At 38.0% G+C, this 21,753-nt stretch overlaps 1 protein-coding gene across 1 annotated transcript; it reads left to right on the top strand.

Annotated features, from left to right (window-relative positions):
• The first annotated feature begins 3,884 nt into the window (after nucleotides 1-3,884).
• Nucleotides 3,885-21,605, top strand: LOC139735726 (cystine/glutamate transporter-like). Its single transcript, XM_071646476.1, has 10 exons — nucleotides 3,885-4,371; nucleotides 6,344-6,469; nucleotides 6,801-6,903; nucleotides 13,248-13,292; nucleotides 13,956-14,079; nucleotides 15,079-15,182; nucleotides 16,126-16,222; nucleotides 17,369-17,518; nucleotides 20,778-20,955; nucleotides 21,541-21,605. The coding sequence occupies exons 1-10, from the start codon at nucleotides 3,885-3,887 to the stop codon at nucleotides 21,603-21,605; spliced, it is 1,479 nt and encodes a 492-aa protein (XP_071502577.1).
• Nucleotides 21,606-21,753: the final 148 nt, after the last annotated feature.

Below are 21,753 nucleotides of genomic sequence, written 5' to 3'. Positions count from 1 at the left end.
CCCTAAGAATACCAAGACAGTGGATCGATTGTGCAGGTACTTCTAGGACACCTATGACTGCTTTCCCAAGAAGCTGCCCTGACATCTTTTCGGAAAATGCAATCCCCACCGGGGGTTCAGGATGCTATAGATCCATCGGCGTGGTTTTTAATTGCACCCAGCATTTTATGTGTGTTTTGTTTGTTTGTTTTTCGGTCATTTGCTATTTGTAAAGCGGGGTTCCCACTATCGTGCGATCCATTGCGAACGCCACGATTGGACATTCGTAACTGATCGTGGAAATTTTGTTGAACTCGTCTGAAATTTCACGTTTGGATACGAGGTTATGCGAGTCAATACGTGTTGGTACGCTTGGATGCGATATGGTCACGATTGGTCTATTTCAAGCGATACGATCTGTCACGATCTGGTCTGCCGTTCAAATACGATCCGACAGGATTGTCCTGATTGAATTCACGATTGGTACCGATCTAACATGACCATTACGATCAGGAACTCCGATCTGGTACGTGCAGCAACGTACTGATACGTTCCAATACGAATACCGCGAATCAATACAGGCTGCGGAGATAAGATACAATATCTTTTACGATCGGGATCAAAAGCGACCCCCATTTAAGGCGCGATTGGACCCGAATGGGAATATTATAGTCCGGCTGACGATGGATTTCATTGTTTCCCTTAAATTATGCAGAGTGATTAGGCCTATCAATTTTATCCACAACCATTGATGATGGCAAGGCTTGACAGGTTGACGATATGATGACAACGTAACCTTTGCAGTATTGCTATAAATGACGATTATGTTATCAGAGAGAAAGCAGCACCCAGGCCAGCCATAACCTCAGATATTCCCTCTTCTAATATTAAACGTAAAGAAATTAATAGATTATTAAATCGACATGCCCACCCTCCCCCTCACACACACAAAAAAATGAAATAACGACCCAAATACATAAGATCAGATGATTGCCCAGAAAAAAAACCCAGCAAGACAAAATGACCTTTCTCTCCAATACATGAAGAAAATAATTATATGATGGAAGCTAAGAAAGAGGATGGGATCATTTTGAATGTTATGTAACATAGTATTATGTGTTATATACGCTCGATATAAGAAAGTTGGCCGAATGGATAGTATTGCTTATGTGTTCGATTTCATATTCGCAAAGTGTATGTATCATATACCTTTTTATTTCAAAATGTCGTTATCTCATGGGTTATTAAAAGTTTGGTTTATTCGGCTTGATTTAGTGTTTTACTTAACAATTTTTAACATAACTGATACACACACATAACAGAAAAGTGACTCCCTAATCAAAATGATGTCACTTTTTAACAAAAAAGGAGGTTTTACGCAAAATTATTTCGCAGGGGTATATTGCTACACTTATTGAATAACTAACTGTGAAAAATAATAAGAGTGATCTTCATTGTCATAATCATACGGGTGATCTCACATCCACGGCAATGGTCACTTTTACATTTGCAGTAATAATGAGAGTTGAAAATAACCACTTTCCTCTAAAATTATGCTCTACCAAACATACAAAATAAGACACTGAAAAGTGTCAAAATAGATGTAAAGGGGTCAAACGATGGCTGATGAAACAACAACTCTTAATTACTATGTACCTTACACAAACAGCAGGATACTGCACCCCCCCCCCCAAAAAAAACTCTATAATATACGTTTAACAATTAACCATTTGCCTTTGATACGTACCCATTCAAGCACGATTCATTAAATTATTCTCATCTCTGTACTGACGTTAGTCAATACGTGCAGACATATACAATTGCCATTTTATTTTTGCTCATTTTTTTGTTTTTGTTACAAAAGTTATCCCATATCCTGTTTTGTGTGTCTGTATAATGGCAATAATAATTCATTATTGAAAACATCATTAACATAATGTACGAAAACATCTAACAATCTGTAATACAACTTTCATTTTATGAAATCATAAAAAAAAAATGATTTTGATACACTGTAAAAACATCGGTGTTAGATTTAACACCATGGGTGTTAAATCTAACACCAATCAAACTTCAATAGAGGACCACACCCACAGGTGTAGAAAATGCACTGTAATGGTGTTGAAAAGTGTTCACCTGACACTTCGTGGTGTTAATTTGACACTGTACCTGGTGTTATTTTGACACTGCACTGGTGTTAATTCAAAAATGGCACCACATGGTGTTGATTTGATATTTGTTGGTGTTAATATCAATGGTTTAACACCCGTCCAGCTTCAATAAGAGACCACACCAGCTGGTGTTACTGTGGTGTAAATTAATTTTCAAATTTTTTCAAAAATTTAGTGTTTTAATGTAAAATTCTTGATCGTCTTGTTTAAACTAAAAATCAACAAGAAGTGCAGTTACTAAGAAACTCTTCAAAAAACAGTTTTATATTTGAAAATGACACCCGGCGGTGTTGATTTAACACCATAAATGAGCACCGAAAATTTAACACCAGCTCGGTGTTCACTATTTAACACCAGACTTTTTGCAGTGTAATGTACCTTAAAAATTACGACAATTAAACCCCACACCGTCATACAATTTACCGTTTGGAAATAATCTAAAGATGCAGGCTACCACCTATCAAAATACAAAATAAATATAATTTATGAGTAAAATAAGGGCAAATGGGCAAAAAATAATAATAATGATAAGCGGAAGTAAAGTGAAAAAGTCGATCCCGATCAACACGATTAAGAAGCACGATTACAAGAGATTTGCTGCGTTTGGATACGATCCTAGACGATCTGATGCGATGATCACGATCAAAAACTAATCGTGTTAATCGTAGAAAAATTTTGAACCGTCCAAAATTTTCCTACGATTAACGCGATTGCCACGATTGACCTTAAGATCTGATACAATCTGATAAGACCATCACGCTTGCTGCACGATTAAGACCACGATTTCAATCGTGGCGCCAATCGTGATAGTGGGAACCCCGCTTAAAATACACTACGTCCGTTGGCCTTTGATGTCTGCATGTATACAGGTCTCGCGTAACTAAATGGGGTGGGGGATGGGGGATGTTTACAATTAGAAAAGTGGACGTTATTAGTTCAAGTTTATGTCAAGTTCCGTTCATTTACACATACCTATAAGATTATACATTAGCAATACCAAGCAGCAAACCGGGTGAGGGGGGGGGGGGAGGGGGAGGTCCGCGAAACCCCTAACTCCCCCCCCCCCCCCCCAATCCTAGTTACAGGCCTGACCATCCCAGCATACACACTTCCTGTGAAAAGCTGCAACAGGGATTACTCCTTCAAGGTTCAAGGTTCAAGGAGTAGAGGGGGGGGGGGGGGGGAGTAAGCAGAATCGTCATGGTAGGTCCTATTGTCTTCAATGTCTGAACATGAAAGTGTACCCAACGCAGCCAGATTCTAGGCCTCCTCACAGAACGGGTACTTTGGATCGAGCAAATACCGACTTCTATGTTGGGACAACTGTACAGGTGTACTTGTATAAGGCAAAGACTTGAAGAAGAAGAAGAAGAAGAAGAAGAAGAAGAAGAAGAAGAAGAAGAAGAAGAAGAAGAAGAAGAAGAAGAAAGAAATGATACCGGGATGTGTTACCAATACTCGGTATAATATACCAGGTGCGAAACTCATTTCCATTGATAAGAAGGCATCAAAGAGGTTCTACTTCTATCTCTTCGGACGCACATAATGTGTTTTATTTCCGTGCGCGCGCGGAACTTTTCCTTTGACGGTTTTCGTTTTCAGTATGTTCGGAGAGCCGAGAGTGACGGCTTTCCGACTATGAACTGTCCTGATAACTTCGTCGTCAAACTCTAGATTGCGTATTATTCTCAAACAAACCTGTGAAGATTCCGAGGAGTAAAAACAAAGTGTAAAATGGCTGCTAGTAGTAACGATGTCATCAGTGTCAGCGATAAACCGTCGACGAAGACCAACTCGACGTCGCAGAAAGTGGTCCTTCGTAAGCAGGTGTCCCTCCTCGACTGTGTCGCTCTGGGTGCCGGGACCATCGTCGGGTCTGGAATCTTCGTTTCCCCGAAAGGCGTGCTGGCGAACACAGGGAGCCTCGGGATGTCGCTGGTCGTGTGGGTTGCCAGCGGCTTCTTATCCATCATGGGTGCGCTGAGCTACGCCGAGCTCGGCACGACGTTCGTCAAGTCGGGCGGCGACTTCGTCTTTCTCCTGGATGGTTTGTCCCCTCTCCTTGCTTTCCTCCGCCTGTGGACGTCGATAGTGTCCGTCAGGACGGGAGCCTACACTGTGCTCTCAATCACCTTCGCGAAGTACGCCTTAGCTCCTTTCTTCTACGGCTGCGACAATGCGCCTTTCCTCGCTGAACGGCTTCTTGCGGCTTGTGCCCTGTGTAAGTTAGAAGATGTTTGTAATCACCAACTCGGCCTCTGGGCGTGATTTAGGAACAAGCCACGAAAACAAAGAGCGATAAAGATGTACATCCTGCATAAAACATGGTGTCTTACAAAAAACTTTTTTTTTAGGGGGGGGGGTGCAGTCTTTCTCACTTGACCGGACCTTGATGCAAATTCAGGACTTTTGATTAATTTCGGTCATAATGATAATGGTATATACGTCTTTAAACAGCAATAATTTCTCTTTTTTATATTTCAGTTTTTAATTAAACATGTATGATTATGAACTTAATGATAGACATCTTGACAATGTGACTCTTATTCAACTGATCAGTGATTGCTCTACAGCTGGTAAAGCCGCTTTGCAGACCATGTCTATTATTTCCATATATGCTATACCCAGTGGTTCAAACATTGACCTGATCTGTGCATGTGCTATTATCGATTTGCAGTGTCGGAATCTTGTCGGGTAACAAAATGGACTGATATTACTCCTTGCAAGATTACCTGAAGAAATGTAAAATAGAAGTAGCCATATGATGTCAATGGGCAAAGTTCACCTTTAATTTGTTATGTTTGTGTGCGAATTTGTTTAGCCATATTACATTATGATATCATTCACAATAGGTGACACGGCATTTGCTGCTTCGACAATTGCTCCGGTTTTGTTTTGTTTTTTCTTCCAAGGACTTGGGTTTGGGTGAGGGTTGTGATGGTTTTAGGTTTAACTTGCTGTGAGGATTAGGATTAGGATGAAGGTCATAGGGTTATGTTTGTGGCTAAAAAGAAGATTTGTTGCCTTAGAGTGCAGATATTTCATGGGAGCAGTGTTATTGTCGCAGCTCGGAGCAAATATACGTAGAACCATGCCCATAATAGTGTATCCCAGTCTACACGCATGAACTCTGGTAAGTGCAAAACAATGTCAGTTTCATGGGGTCATGATAATAAATACCTTTGGCGATAACCATTATGCAAATTCAAAACATCAAGCTCCACTGAAGCTCAGTGTATACTTTTTGTTTGATATAGTATAGCGGCCTGGTGATCGTAATTCATCGTGATTTTCGAGAGGTCATCATTACAAATTTGACCTCCGGTATCTCCGTTACACCATGGATTTTGCTATCTCATTTTGTATTTTATGCCTGCAGATATTTTTGACTTCTTCAAGGGACTGTACAATACTGGTTTAATAGGGAGGATTCAGGTTCATGACATTTTTTTTTTGGGGGGGGGGGGTGAGATAATGAGAAACTTCTTATGAAATAATTATGAAAGAGCATGTAATTTTAAGAAGGATTAAGGTTTATTTGATGAAAATTGGTTTTCAACTGACCGAGATATAAAAAAGCGATAATAATAAAAGGCGACAGGCCACGACTTTTATTCGGATCTCTTTGTTTCACTTTGTTTAGGATATCTCCGTCATTTCAAAACCGATTTTCATCTAATAAGCTTTTGATTCCCCCTTAGAATTGTATGTTCTTTGACATCTCATAGAGTGGTTTCTGAATATCTCGCAAAACATTAAAGGCTAAATCCTCACCTCAACCAGAACTGTACGGTCCCTTTAATCGGGTGGACTGTCGGTAATTCCTTGATGAGGCGTGCGTGGTCTTGTGCTTACAATGTATATTTGAGAGGGGGTTGGAGGAGACGTTTGCGAGATATGGAAAGGCACGAATTTTCCTGTGTTGGATGCTGTATAAACGTATTCTGGCATTGGTGTTTTGGCATGGTCATCTATAAAAGTCGATCATGGAGTAAACAATTTTTTCTCCCCTATAACGGCCGCCTGTATCTCACACATCCCTGCATTTGATGCTGAAAATCGCCCTCCTCATACAATGTTAAAAATATGTTCCACAAACCAGAACATTACTTTACAGCATAGCATTACATATTCGAAGATTTAGTTTCAAGACGATTCATGTGTGTATGCATTTATGGTACCAACTCTCATAGGTCTGGTGTTTTACGTTAATTGCGCCAGTGTCACGTGGAGTAGGCGTGTACAAGTCGTTTTCAGTGTGGCGAAGTTCCTGGCTATTCTTGTCATCGTCATCTCAGGGTTGGTAGTCTTAGGTCAAGGTGAGTGCTATTATATTTTTACTTTTCTGTTCATCGTATTCACTTAGGCCTACAGTAATTCTGTAATGTGTTTAATCAATTGTTTATACAGACCAAATATGGAAGATATCGGACGGAATAATGGAGACACCAACCGATGGAAAAACAGGAAAATGCTAACAGGGGAATTTGTCTCCTATAGATGACTATACGCCGTAATCAAGGAGAGAAATATGATGTGTAATGGACATTCTTGAGTCGTATGAATGAAATGAAAATCATGTAATATTATGCACTATTGTTATTGAGTAAGCATTTGATTAATTATAACTAAAACTTTTGCAACCATTAGGCGGCACGACCAACTTCGAGCACAGCTTCGAATCCTCACAAAACTTCGAGTACACTAAGCTGCCGCTCGCTGTCTACTATGCTCTCTTCGCTTATGCCGGATGGTAAGTAACAGGCAGGTGTCAGGGGAACTTGTTGAACTCCTGGCGGGACGTCGTCTTACTTAGGAGAAAAACAAAATGAGAATCTGAAAAAGAACACCTCCAAACCTCACAGTTATGCTTGTCTCTCGATCAGTAGTCTATCGTTGGATATATGAAACCTTGTGTTATCTGCGTGCCAGCTCAGCTCATCTAGTTTCCGTCAACACAAATCCGACAATCGAACCCATGAAATACGATAACCTCGACTATATAGGCAGGTGATAGACGTATACATAGGGCCCGTAGTTGTTGTTTGGGCTATGAAACTTACTCTTTTATATTATGTTATCATGGTCGCTGTCAGAAAACGAAGAAAAGAAAGAAAACATTCACGATATATGAGGGATTCTGTGCTCTCGCCACGATTGTCAGTCAGACCAACCAGATATTGCTATAGGACACTATACTTCCATATTTCATCCGTGCCTTTTATGTCCTTTGCGTGCAGACTGTACGTATATAGGAGCAGCCATACATGTATCATGGAGCATAAAAAAACCCAAACGACATTGAGACCTACTTTGGAAAAGGTTCATTGCCACAGTCTGTGAAATACAGGTTTAGTCAATAAACCCCTGTACAAGGCAAGACATGAGGCTGACTGCTTTTTTCCAGGCACCGCTGTCAATGCAAAACTCATAGAACTCGGAATACTCGGGGTTAAGCTGAAAGTTTGTATAAAAGGAAATATGAGTCCCCAATTTGTACTCCTGTGTACTTATATTCACGTAGGCCTAATTCCGGCGCAGTTCGACTTGTTACATGACAGACATTATGCAGCCATGCAGACTAATAAAATCTTTACTTTCCTATAATTAGATATATTTGCCCATATGCCACACAGTGTCGGTATTCCATTGCTGACACCGAGCCAAAATCTCAGGTGATAATTGTCGTTCCTCCATGCATGTTTATTTAATTTGTTGGTTTCTTGAAGTCATGATCCGTATGCAACTTTGAAATCTTCTTTTTTTTTGTGATAGACCAAGAGTTCGTAGAAATATTTTGTCACAATAGATCAATTATTCATAACCAGTAGACATAGATATCCATTCAAATGTTGGCAAAGCTGGGAAATCAGATTAGAACCAGTTGTACAAAGCAGAACCAGTTGTACAAAGCAGAACCAGCACCAAAGAATAGCGATCTCTCTGCACCTTGTGAATGTATTTACCATGTTCATGCCCAAAGAAGTGCATCGCAATTTTTTTTCCATTATGTCAGTATATTGAATCGACTACTGTATATTACATTGTACATTTTCCCATTCAATTTGATTCCAAGATTGCGTACGAGCAATTCAATGCTGAAAATATCAATCGCATTTTCAGTGCCAGATTCGCTCAATAGATGTTTTATGGTTACGTAGACTGCATGGGTGTTTTTGTTTCCGTTTTTTTTTAATGATAAAACTCTTTTGCTTCCACTATTTCTTGACTATAAAAAAGGTGAATACGGACCGCGGTCTATGAGCCTTGTTTTCATGTTATTGCACAGCCAATCACGCGTTTGCGCGTGCCACATGCAAGTACAATTTTGTCGTCACATCGTACACTCACGACTCACACCGCAATGTTAAATTCATAGACAGACTTCCCCTTGATTCTATTTCGCTTTTCTTTCCCCATGATATACGAAATTTGATATCAGCTATAGCAAAATGTCTGCTCATTAATGTATATCACACACATACCTCCTTGGCCTGATTATATTTGTTGTTTCCCAGAAGGAAAAACCCGTTACAACCAATTGAAATTTTCAACTGGTTCTAATTGATTTCAACCGGAACTGCAACTGGTTTATCTGAAACAAGTATATATCTATGTTCAGTTCTACTGGAACTTCGGCCACACAGTTTTGTTTGCGTTTTATTTAGTGTCAAACACTATAACTCAAATGTTTACACAGAAAGAAAATACTGAAAGCATATAATTGCAATCAAATTAGATTACTAATGATACAGGGTATGTACAGTGCAACTCCTCAACGCATTTCGATATTCGTGATAATATACAGTCTCTAATCAAAACCCTATACTTATCCTTGGAAACATGAGTACAATAGACCTACGTGATCATTATGGGCCTATAATCCTTATATCATCATGGTCATCAGCCATGCCGTTGTCTCAAGTCCACATTCCAGCCTTCATATGATACTATGGAGCGTTTCCTTATTATAGGGGTTTGGGTTTATTGAGGCCATGCACTGTTGCTGTTTGCGGTAAACACGGCACCACCGGAATGCCAAGGTCTCGACACAGACCAACCTCTCCCCAAGGGTACAGCTTTTTCCACCATTCCAGGTCAGGTGGTTTTGGCCTGACCTGGCCCTGGTTGGTAGGTGATCTCTATGCCAGTCCTTCCTTCCCCGGAGACGTGAAAACACCCCCTAACCATTCGCATGACACTTGCATGATGTGCATGAATGTTCGTCTACTGCTTGAAATTTACTTCTTAGAAAAACAACAACAACTTGAATATCAGCCAAGTCCTTGATAATTTCGGCATTGTTCTTTAAAGGGATGGCACAATATTGGTGGAGATGAGAATTGGGCTTTTAACTTTTTGCGAGATACCAAGAAAACACTTATGATATACTAGTAGTACAGAGCATACCATTTTAAGAGGAATTCAAAGTTAATTTGATGAAAATCGGGATTGGAATGGCTGAAACATCCTAAAACAAAGTAAAACAAAGCGATCGTAATAAAGTGTTGGTCCAACACTTTATTAGAATCACTCTTTTTTTTTGATATCTCAGCCATTTCAAAACCAATTTCATCAATTAATAAACGTTGAAGTCCTCATAGAATTACGTTCTATGTCATATTTCATAAGAGGTTTAATTCTCATTATCTCACCAAAAACGTTTGAAACCTGAAATTAGGTCTCAACCAAAATTCCACGATCCCTTCAAGCAGTTTTAGGCCCTATACGCAGTCTCTGAATTATTCGCTCTGACTGTATGTAGGTAAAGGTTCTACACGTAAAACAAGCCATGGGTTAGGCCATTCACATTGATTTTACACTCAATTTGTTTTGTTTTGTTTTTTAGTTTAGAAAACAGCCCCCTTCGAGAAAAAGTTTCCATATCGCAAACATTACAACTAAATACAATTAGAGATGATGTGCACATCCAGAATTGATAATTGATTTCATATCCAATGTTTTGCAACAATATATGTCACTAGACATATCAATAGACAAAATAATTTTCAAAACTCATCAATTTAACCGTAGGCCGGGGTTTTTTGGGGTGTTCTGTCGCCGAGGTGGGGGGGGGGGAACAAGATAAAACCAAACATGATGATGACGCGGACAAAATGACAATGTTTATTGTGTTCACACAAGAATTCCATGTTCCGTAAGCTGAAATACAAAAATTTTCGGCGCGCTCGCTGCGCTCGCTCGCCAAATATATATAAAAAAGAAGGTAAGAACAAAACTTGATGACGACGCGGACAAAATGTCAATGTCTATTGTGTTCACACATGTTAGTTAATATTTAGCAGGCAAAATGTTTCACTGAGCAGCGGCTGCAATTTCTTTCGTTCTGAAGCGATCGCCAATTGGATCAAAAGGCGCCAACGGTTTCGAACATACGGGGGGGGGGGGGCGCAAAAAAACCCCAAATCAAACAAGATAAGAACAAAACGCAATGATGACGCAGAAATATAAAAATTTCGGCTCACTCGCTCGTACTATTAGAGTGTTTTTTCAAGTCCTCAGTTTGGTGGTATAAATCGTTATCTATAAGGCCGTCACTATATCATATCTTGATTAGAATTGTAAGATTTAATGAGCAAAAAATGAAAAGAGTTCCATGTTTAGTAAGCTGAAATATAAAAATTTTCGGCTCGCTCGCTGCGCTCACTCGCCAAAATTTATCAAAAAAGGGAAGAAAAAGATAAGAACAAAACGTGACGATGACGCGGACAAAATGACAATGTCTATTGTGCTCACACATGTCATTTAATATTTAGCAGGCAAAATGTTTCACTGAGCAGCGGCTGCAATTTCTTTCGTTCTGAAGGCGATCGCCGATTGGATCAAAAGAGGACGCCAACGGTTTCGAACATACGGGGGGGGGGCGCAAAAAAAAAACAAATCAAAAAAGATAAGAACAAAACGTAATGATGACGCGGAAATATACAAATTTCGGCTTCAGTTTGTTGGTATAAATCGTTATCTATAAGGTCGTCACTATCGATATCTTGATTAGAATTGATTAATAAGCAAAAAATGACAAGAATTCCATGTTTTGTAAGCTGAAATACAAAAATTTTCGGCTCGCTCGCTGCGCTCGCTCGCCGAAATTTATACATATATATATATATATATATATATATATAAAGAGAGATAAGAACAAAACGTGATGATGACGCAGAAATATACAAATTTCGGCTCACTCGCGCGCACTAATTTAGAGTATTTTTTTAAAGTCCTCAGTTTGTTGGTATAAATCGTTATCTATAAGGCCGTCACTATATCTTGATTAGAATTGTAAGATTTAATAAGCAAAAAATGACAAGAATTCCATGTTTTGTAAGATGAAATACAAAAATTTTCGGCTCGCTCGCTGCGCTCGCTCGCCAAAATTTATCAAAAGAGAGATAAGAACAAAACGTGATGATGACGCAGAAATATACAAATTTCGGCTCACTGGCGCGCACTAATTTAGAGTGTTTTTTTTAAGTCCTCAGTTTTTTGGTATAAATCGCTATCTATAAGGCCGTCACTATATCTTGATTAGAATTGTAAGATTTGATAAGCAAAAAATGGCAGGGGGGGGGGGGGGTGGAGGATGATAACATTTTTTGTTGCATTCCTAACAATGTACTTGAAAAAAATCTGGTATCAAACTTAATTTCGTATGTATTTTATTGTTTCATGAATTTCTTATGTATTTATTTGTTTTTCAACCTTTTGTTTGATTTTTTTTCGCAAAATTTATGACGGAACCTTTTGCAAGCATAATTAGGCTAAAATTGATTGATTTCAGCCTGTGAAAATGAAAATAATCATATCTTTATGAATAATGTGAGAAAACTCAGTTTGCATAGACTTTATACACAGAATCACGTTTTTGAACCCTTTTTGGTCTGACAGGCATGTACAAAAGATCGTGATGTAGGGTCGTAACGGTATGCGCGATTTTCGTGAAAATGGTGTCAAAGATGCGCGATACTTGAAAGTAAAAAGTCACCGAACGGCGTGGTCAAAAAAGATCGTGAAAAACGTCGAGGGGGGGGGGGGTTGATTCAACCCCCCCCCCGGCCTATTTAGGGTTAAAAAAGCCATTGAAATTGATTCTAAAGGTAGATACAACGATGCCTCAGCAGGTTTTAAAGTAACACAATGCTATATCTGAATAAATGACGGTTCCAAAGTTCTGAAGTCTATAACGGATACAAGTGTGAAATGTGACGGAATCGATTAAAGCAATGTCTTCCGGTTAACTGCATCCTTAATACGGAGCAAAGTACATGTACTTTGAAACAATATATCCATAAGGGATTAAAGAGATGATATAGCTTTGGTCAAAGTAGGAAATCAGATTTTAAACTTTCAGTTGGATATTTCATAAGAGGTTTCTCATCAGCATTACCAAAACTATACCATCCTTAAGTATCGCATAATGTTTTCGGATTATCCGCCCGTCCCTCTGTAATCAGTTTTGTGGGCAACGTAACTCGAGAACCGTTAAGGGTATCCGAATGAAACTTGACGAAATTATAATGTATGAATTTAAGTGAACGAAGCTGCACCAATCTACTTGCGGGTGCACACACTCAAGGTCAAAGATCATAAGTCAAGGTTAGATTCTACCATTAAATTTTGTATATCTCTGCAATGCTTGCGAGGTATGCCACCCTGAAACTTCAGTGTATGATACATGTATTACTTGATGAGATACAATTCTCGATAGAGATACATGTACTATAGAGAAAGGTTTGGCCATAATGAGGCAACGCTCGAAGGTCACAGGTCAAGTGAAAATGCGACAATTTTCTTGTTTACTCCATATCTCTGATAAGGTAAGGTATCTTCATGAAACTTGATACATATATAAGAATTACATAATATTGTCTTGAGAAGTTTTGGGTCATGAGGTTAAAGGTCAAGGGTCAAGGTTAAGTTGATTTGCTGAAATAAACCATGTAATGCGGAAATTACAATTAATCTCCATACAGTGGAAATTACTCATTTATATTCATTGTATAATGTTGGGCGGTTATGTTGCCTCCTTTTTATGCTTACATATAGTCCCAGCTCATTTCCCATTTTCGTTTCACCATTCAGGCAATATTTACCCCAGATCACGGAGGAGATCGTGAATATCAACCGGTAAGTGACTCCGTGTCAGATGGTTGAGTATTGTTAGATATGAGGGTTGCTCGCGTCTTTGTTGGTACAGCCAATGTTTAAACGTGCTGATTATAATCCGAGTCAATGCCTAGTTTTCGCGTAAACGAAGTTGGTGGTCTTGTATTATAATAACTGAGAAGTCGAGTAAAAAATAAAAAGCATCAGATTAAAGACGACATTGAGAAAGTGTATTGTACGAATACTATGCAAATCGAATTCTCTGTCTGACCGGCTCAATTGGTCTTGATCTTTAAAAAAGTAATTTTTCATATTACTGTCAAAATGCAGCTGTCGCATATTTGAGTTGTGTTAACTACTCAAAATCAGCATTGTAACGATTATGTTCACAAATATTATATCAGAGGATCATTTTACGTTACTATAGAAACTATTATGATTATAATGAGTAGACCATTGCCATTATCATCATCTCATTTTCATTCTTATTATCATTACAATCATCATCATCAATATCATTGCTTTCTGTAAGTAGACGTCCCTACGTTATCAACAGGATGACAAAATGACCCTGTTGTTTTATGTGTGTCTGCGTGTGTGTGTTTGTGTTCCGTATATTTCTGTGTTGTCCTTTTTTTTTGTTAACTCACAGTATTATTGGTGTAAATGATTGCATCTCTACAGGACCCTTCCATACGGTCTGATCATATCAATCCTCCTTGTGTCTTGTCTCTACACGCTGACCAACGTGGCTTACTTCGCTGTTCTCTCTCCCATAGAGATCCTCTCGTCCAGCGCCGTTGCAGTCGTAAGAATGGTCCAATGCCCCACTGTGTGTTATTACACATTATATTGCACATACAATATTGCTCATGTATTGCACGTATATATTGCATATAGATAACACATAATGCTATTAAAACTTTATGATCCCCAGTGCATTATGTATATATGTGCATTAATGTATATGTACCTTCTTTTTTTTTTTTGCAAATTGATAAAACGATATACGATTTGTGTAGTGCGTGCTTTGTTGTACTTAAATGCAATTGAATTGAAATAATAATCATGCTGGTACTTGGTGATAAAGCTATGAGCTGTAGGCCTGCATTTTGCATTTTGCTCCGTTATTGCCACTCTTACAATTTTATTTTTAGTCATGAAATCATGTGTTTTGCTCTGTTCGTGTGAAGTCGTGAAGAAGATAATTTGCATAAGGATACGGGCCCATGCATGACATTAAGGCAAATTTGACCCTTTTTTTTTGTAGAGGGCAGGGTTTGGGTTACTAGCACTGTAGCAGTGGATCACTGAATGGATAAGCGGATCTGTTGTTATTGCTGGTGCAAAGCTATGGAAACCGTTACTTCACATTGAACAGTGATGCCGAGAAAAAAAAACCCCAGCTACAACAACAACAACAACAACAACAACAACAATTAGCTCTTACAGTTATAGTCATTCAGTAATAAGGATTTGTTTGTACTGCCAAGATCTAGTCGACTTTCAAGCAGACATTGACAGACTGACGCCGTACGATCATGTATAGAAAAGAGGGAAACAGAAATACATGTACATAGAATAGAATGAAGCAGGCGAAGGACATGCGTATCAGAGTCCAGAGGCGAAAGTTCAAATAACTTCTGTCTCCAACGAGGAGGTCAGGATGCTGGAACGACAAACAGGGAAAATACAGTGGTCTGGAAGTGTAATGAATCGCATCGGATACTGATCGCGATATATAATCGCATATTAGTTATATTAACTATTGTTTACCTGATTTGACACTTGGGACGTTGTATTGCAGGACTACGGGCGACGAGTTCTGGGGTCATTCTGGTGGGTCCTGTCCATTAGCGTCTCGATATCTTGCATTGGATCCATCAATGGCGGTCTTTTTTCATCGTCTCGGTAAGTGTTGTGTGTATGTGTGTGTGTGTGTGTGTGTGTGTGCGCGTGCATGTGTGTGTTTGTTTGTGTGTTTTTGTTTTAGCTCACCTGAGCCTCAGACTCAAGTGAGGTATTGCGATCATTGTCCTGCGTCCGTCTTGCGTCGTCGTCATCCGCTGTTCGTAAACATTTGACATGACTAGTTTCTTCTTTAAAAACCTAATGTCGGGTTTTCACCAGACTTGGCGGGTATTTTCAAAATCCTATAATAGGAAGATTGAATCTCAATTTGTTTAAATAGGCACAATGTCCCCCTGGGCCCCAACCCCATGAGACCAAACCTAAATATTAAGACATCTTTAATAATTATCTACTCTGTAGTACCAGAAGTTAGTAATAGTGACATTATAAAGCTGTGAGTAAGTCCTGAGTAGGCATTAATGGCTTTTGTTTCAAGTTTGTTCATGGAAGATTCGGGGTGGGAGGGGGGGGGGGGAGACCAAATTGTAGTCCAATTTTTCCATCTCCATCTTCATTATTCTTAAAATCACATGGTCAAAGCTGTCACCAAATTTTGTGCTTATAGTAATGTGTTTCAGCATGATTTGGTAATAATGGTTATACAATGAATATAATCACAATCATAGAATGATACAATTACCGTTATCAACGGGGCTATTTTTCGCATCATTGTTAGAAATTATCACAATCATTACCACCAGGTGCGAGCACTCTTCCTATTTTTTTATCAACGTGTTTTATGTCGTTATGTTTATGATACGAGAAAGGGGTGCTATTCAAGCATCAATTCGTTAGCATGAAAAACGACAATAAATAGATGAAAAGTTTGAATTTATGATGTTCTATCCTGTATGACATAATAAATGTAAAGTTGAGTTCCGGATTTTCTTTATGCTGTGTGTGTTCCTACCCCCACCTATCCCGCCCCCTCTGGTTGACGAAGGATGCTGTTTGTGGCATCCCGCGAAGGACACCTGCCTAAGATTGCCTCCATGATCCACATCCGATGTTACTCGCCCCTGCCTGCAGCCGCTGTCATGGTAACAGAACATTTTCAGACAGCCACTTGTAATAGCTCGATTTTATGTTTATTAATGAAAAGAAAAGAGAAGCAAAATGAATAGATAAATGAATAAATCAATTAATTAATAAGGAAATAAATAAATGAATAATAATAATGATAATAATAATAATAATAATAATAATAATAATAATGTGAATGATACTGATAATTATAACAATGATGAGGATGGTGTTGATGATAATACACGTAATGATAATAGTAATGATACTAGTAACAATAATAATAGTGAATTTATATAACATATTTCATGAAGCGAATTTCATGTAAATCTAGTTTGAATTGTGTTCCGTTTGGTCCAAATATGGTGATAAGAACCATTGCAATTAGCCCATTTTGGACAAGTTCCAAACACGTCTTCAGGAAACGGAAGGCCGCGGATATTTTCCATCTCCACGGATATTCCATGTGTGCAATTTATGTTTGATTTGTCGAAATGCAATCTACCACATGATATGGTAAACATGGTAGAAGATTTGTATTCAGCACTCTAATGCAACAAAATAATGATAAGAAAGACGCCTTTTCTTCCAAAATATGAAAGGACCCATCATGCTCAACTGTTAACATCCTACATTGGAATTAAATTATGTAGTCCGTAGAAAATTATTTAAAGGGACTGTACAGTACTGGTTGTGGTGAGGATTCAGGTTTATAACATTTTTGATGAGATAATGAGAAACCACTTATGAAACATGAAAGAGCATGTAACTTCAAGAGGGATTCAATATTTATTTGATGAATATTGGCCTTGAAATGGCTGAGATATCATTAAAAAAAGATCCTAATAAAATGCGACAGGCCACGACTTTTATTAGGATCTCTTTGTTTTACCTTGTTTTAGATAACTCAGTCAATTCAAAACCGATTTTCATCAAATAAACATTTGATTCCCCTTAGAATTCTATGCTTTTTCACATTTCATAGAGTGGTTTCTAAATATCTCGCAAAATGCTACAAGCTGAATCCTCACCTCAACCAGTACTGTACAGTCCCTTTAAATATATCAATGTGTTCTTGAACCGTGCACTGTTAGTGATAGTGACGTCATACTTTTCCCCAACATCACAAACATGCATTAATTTTACTTTGCTTCTTTTCGTAGTTGCCAATTTGCTTGCTGATGCTGACGAGTGACAATGTGTACAAGCTCCTAAACTTCCTCAGCTTCTCTCGGTGGGCCTTTATCGCTCTGGCCGTAGCGACTATTCCCTATCATCGTTGGAAGCACCCGGACGCACCACGCCCGTTCAAGGTATACAAGCCTTCACCAAAGGTGGCATGGCGGATCCTGTTAAAAAGTTACAGGAATGTCATTCTCGGGGGAACGGTGTGACCCGTTGCGTTCCATAACATGTTCAAGTTCAAGTTCAACTTTATTTTCATTTCCATTAAATAAACAGGAGAAATGATATTCAATGCATAAACAAAACAAATTTGTAGTAATTTCGATAAACGTACATCAACAAGATACATGTGATGATGAGTAACGACATAATTGCATTTATAAGGTATATACATATGCATATTACACGGATGGGAATGGAAATGGAGGGTCCCACTGAAAAGCCAAGCTTGTACGATATGGGACCCTCAGACATACATAAAAAGCAAATAATGGCTTCATGAAACTACAAACAAATATATGAAACAAAATCAAAGAAACCAATGTCAACTGACATGAAATGAAATAACAGGAAAGAACGAAAAAAAAAAGAGAAAAGGGAAACAAAATAAAATGAAACTGCAACACACGCCATCGTGGACACAAGCAAACAGATTTCCAGGATGTATAGGAGTAATAAGACGCACCCTTGAATGATATTGTGAATATAAGGATTGGGTACAAATACCAGAAAAAACTACAAAAGAGTGGACATATTAAAAGCAAAGAATAGACACAATGATGCATTATTCGATGACTGTCATATTTGAGGAGAACTTATATTCGACAGATTATTTTACTCTCATGATAAAAGATAGTTGATGTGTAATGATAAATGCATATATATATATATATATATATATACATATATATATATATATATACATATATATATATATATATATATATATATATATATATATATATAAAGATAAGTGATAACTTAATTGAGTTAATGAAACAAACCTAGTCCGGTAATATGTTATAAGATTTCAATTAAAATAATTTCAATTTATTCTTGAAAGAATTCAAAGTTCGTGCTGTTACAATATCATTAGGAAGTGAGTTCCAAAACTTTGGCCCATCGTAAATAAAGGTGTTCTGAGCCAGTAGGGTTCTGAAAAAGGGCAAATGAAACTCATTCGAACGCCTTGTTGGGTAATTATGAACGGACTGATTTCTTGGAAACATTGTTTCAAATAATATTATATTATATTTGGAAGATTTTTCTATCATAAACATAAATTGTCCTAGATTATACAAATACAAATCCTTGATTTTCAATATTTTGTTTTCAAAAAATAACGGGTCAGTATGAGACAGAAATGCAGTATGACATATAATACGGAGTGACTTCTTTTGTAATAAAAGTAATTTATCTAAGAACATGACATATGACACAATTAGCATTATTGATCGTATCTATGGCACATCGAAGTCCAGCAACGAAGCTATTATGGTTAAACTTGTCGAAGGAAGGAACACATGCTCTATACACAGACATTTTTTGCGGATAGGAGCTCTTCATGCATTTTAATTACGTCTCCTGTTTTCGAGTTTGAATAGGTGCAAAGTTGATTGGGTGTTTTGTGCTTATTGTTAAAGGGGGTGGCTAGTAACTGATCAGTGGGAATCAGTGGGAATGCTGGGAGATGATTGTTCCAATTTTTGTGGGATTCATTTAAGAATACATTATATATTTATTGTTGTGTGAAAATTATTTGCCTCAGAACGGTCTCATATTCAAGTAATGTGCAGTCTAATGCCCCGTCACTGTACAGGCTTGCTAACCTGGAAACATTAAACTGCACAATACTTGAATATGAGACCATTCTGAAGCAAACAATTTTCACACAACAATAGATATATAATGTATTCTTAGATAAATCCCACAAGGATTGGAACATTCCTCCCTGAACATTCCCACTGATTCCCATATTGATCAGTTACTAGCCATCCCCTTTAAATTGCATTTAATCAATGATCGGAAGGAGAATTACGATTTTGACATACACTATCGTACATATTGTTGCCAGTTGCCAACTTTTGTCGGATTGATTGTTTTCACTAATTTCCTTCAACTGTTAGGGCTGAAGAGAATAAGGTTTTGAGAAAATTCTGGCTCTGTCGTTGATGATAGCATAATGTCAGATGTAAAGTAAAAGTACCATTTTATGGAATAGTAGCGCGAATATTGTGAAAGAGAGAGAGAGAGAGAGAGAGAGAGAGAGATATGATTAAACAGCAAGGTGGAACACCTCCCTTCTCGTCTCAGACAGCTTGATATAAATGAAAAGTACTTCATGTGTAGCATGGACCTACTACACATGGACATTCATTTCCTTAATGAATGCATGCCTCTGTCTATGTCAAAAGTGTCACAAAAGCATTATGAACATTCCTCCCTGCTTTGATCTTATAAACTCCGCCGCCGGCAACCCTTGGCAAAACACAACGCAGCTTTGAAAAATCTATAAACTAAATGCGCAGAAGATAACAACTGTCTTAAATAAGAATGCATGTGCAGTTGTGGTATGTATTGGTATAATCACCTCTCAGACATTTTCATTAGCGAAATGCAGGTACTTTTGAAGAGATAGCTAAGTTTTTAGCTAATTGATCATGATTTGTCATCTCATTTTCCACCTTTTCCGTTTCCAGAGTAAAAACTGATACAGTAGCAAGGGAAGATGATATGTCTGTCATATGTGTGAGTGCTAGCGAGCGAATCGGTAATTTCCAATCCAATGAAACGAGATCAGTCGTGTTCTGAGGTTTGCTGCTTCTCATCATTGGCGTTTAATCCAAGACGTTTCAGTCTGAAAAGGCGCATCAGCCAAATAAGACCAGAATTAGGGAAACAATTCTTTTGTCAGTGACGATGCATGATTATGCAATCATCATTTTTGAGACACCTGTGTGTACTCATTGAGATGCGCATAGTCAGGTAGCGGCGGATCTTGTTCCTCAAAGTGGTAGGTTTCGTTGAAAGTTCATTCGTTAGTAGAGGTCCATTTTTGTAGCAAGCAATCTGATTACGGTAGGTCTGTTTCCAGCAGGTTTAAAAACTTGATTGCACAAAACTCTGAAAAGGCAGGAAACACTTAATTGATAATGTTTTGTCTTTTGGTTTGCTGCTGTTGTCTTTTGTAACATGTGAGGTTGCCCTCCTTTTTGTCCTTGATTGAATAACACCTATCGATATAGCTTTATAGCTCGAGTCATGCGTATTTCGTCAACTAATCTACCAAGATCGTCTTTCAAGTGATACTTCAAATGATGCTTCTGTTGTTGTTGTTGTTGCTTTTCCCACTTTTTATATGTCAAATGTTTCTATACTCCACTGCAGATTCCCGTGGTTATTCCGATCATATTTTCGTGCTTTGCCTTGTTCGTTGTGATCATGTCGCTGTACTCGGCACCCGTTGAGTGTGGGATAGGTCTGGCCATAACAGCCGCTGGTATCCCCGTCTACCTGGTAGGAGTGAAGTGGCAAACCAAGCCAGTTTGGCTTGTCGGAATGTCAGGTAAAATTAAGATGTTGTAAATATTCTGGTTTTTTTAAATTGTTATTAAGATCGTTTCTACGTCTATGTAAATTGCGACAATGTGACATCATGTAAATGGAAATTGAACTCATTTCTCGATTTCTTTCATTTGTTGTAATTTTTTCTTTTATCAAATCTAACCTTTCCAACGCTTCATTTCATCTGCGACCGCCAGCTGGCAATTTAAAGCGTGTTCCACGATGTACGTGACTCTAAGAAATTTCCGAAAACACATCTCCAGGGATACAGTTTTATTGATTTTTCATAAACAGTTTTCTGTATCATACGATGAATGTATGTATTCATTTATGCGTGTATAGCGATGTGCTGCCTCTGAATAAGTTAAACATCTTTTCATATTTTCACTACATTGCACAGAATGACAACATGTTCTAATAAGTACGCATCGATGCGAAAATTATATATAAATATATAAATATACATACATTTACGTATACATATATACACATATACAAATACATATTACATTGTATATTCAAGTTTCACGTCTATACTATTTGTTAGTATGTTTGTTTGTTTGTTGTTGTTGTTTTTTCGTTTCAGAGAGCGTGACCATATTTCTGCAAAAGCTATTTTTGGTCATTTGTCAAGAAGAGAAGACCTGCTGAGCATCCGCCGCAACGAAATGGACGGCATCCGTTTCTCAGACGACCGTCTCTTTTCAGATTTATTTTTGAAACATCATTTGTTTCATGTCCATTTTGTCAGGTGACATTCATCAGCTACAAGTTCCCCATTAGCATCATTCAATTCATT

This window comes from Diadema antillarum, unplaced genomic scaffold, assembly GCF_040938485.1.
Source record: "Diadema antillarum isolate AM-2024a unplaced genomic scaffold, OU_Dant_1.0 scf00000028, whole genome shotgun sequence".
In the NCBI taxonomy this organism is placed as follows: domain Eukaryota; kingdom Metazoa; phylum Echinodermata; class Echinoidea; order Diadematoida; family Diadematidae; genus Diadema; species Diadema antillarum.
The sequence above is the reverse complement of the archived record's forward strand: the minus strand, read 5'-3'. Positions and strand labels throughout refer to the sequence as shown.

What these genes read in the sequence shown, in the direction of transcription:
- LOC139735726 (XM_071646476.1), top strand. Translation starts at nt 3,885, where the DNA reads ATGGCTGCTAGTAGTAACGATGTCATCAGTGTCAGCGATAAACCGTCG. An exon ending in GAGATCGTGAATATCAACCG is followed by an intron (nt 13,293 to 13,955) that starts GTAAGTGACTCC and finishes GCATCTCTACAG; the next exon opens with GACCCTTCCATACGGTCTGA. An exon ending in ACGCACCACGCCCGTTCAAG is followed by an intron (nt 17,519 to 20,777) that starts GTATACAAGCCT and finishes ACTCCACTGCAG; the next exon opens with ATTCCCGTGGTTATTCCGAT.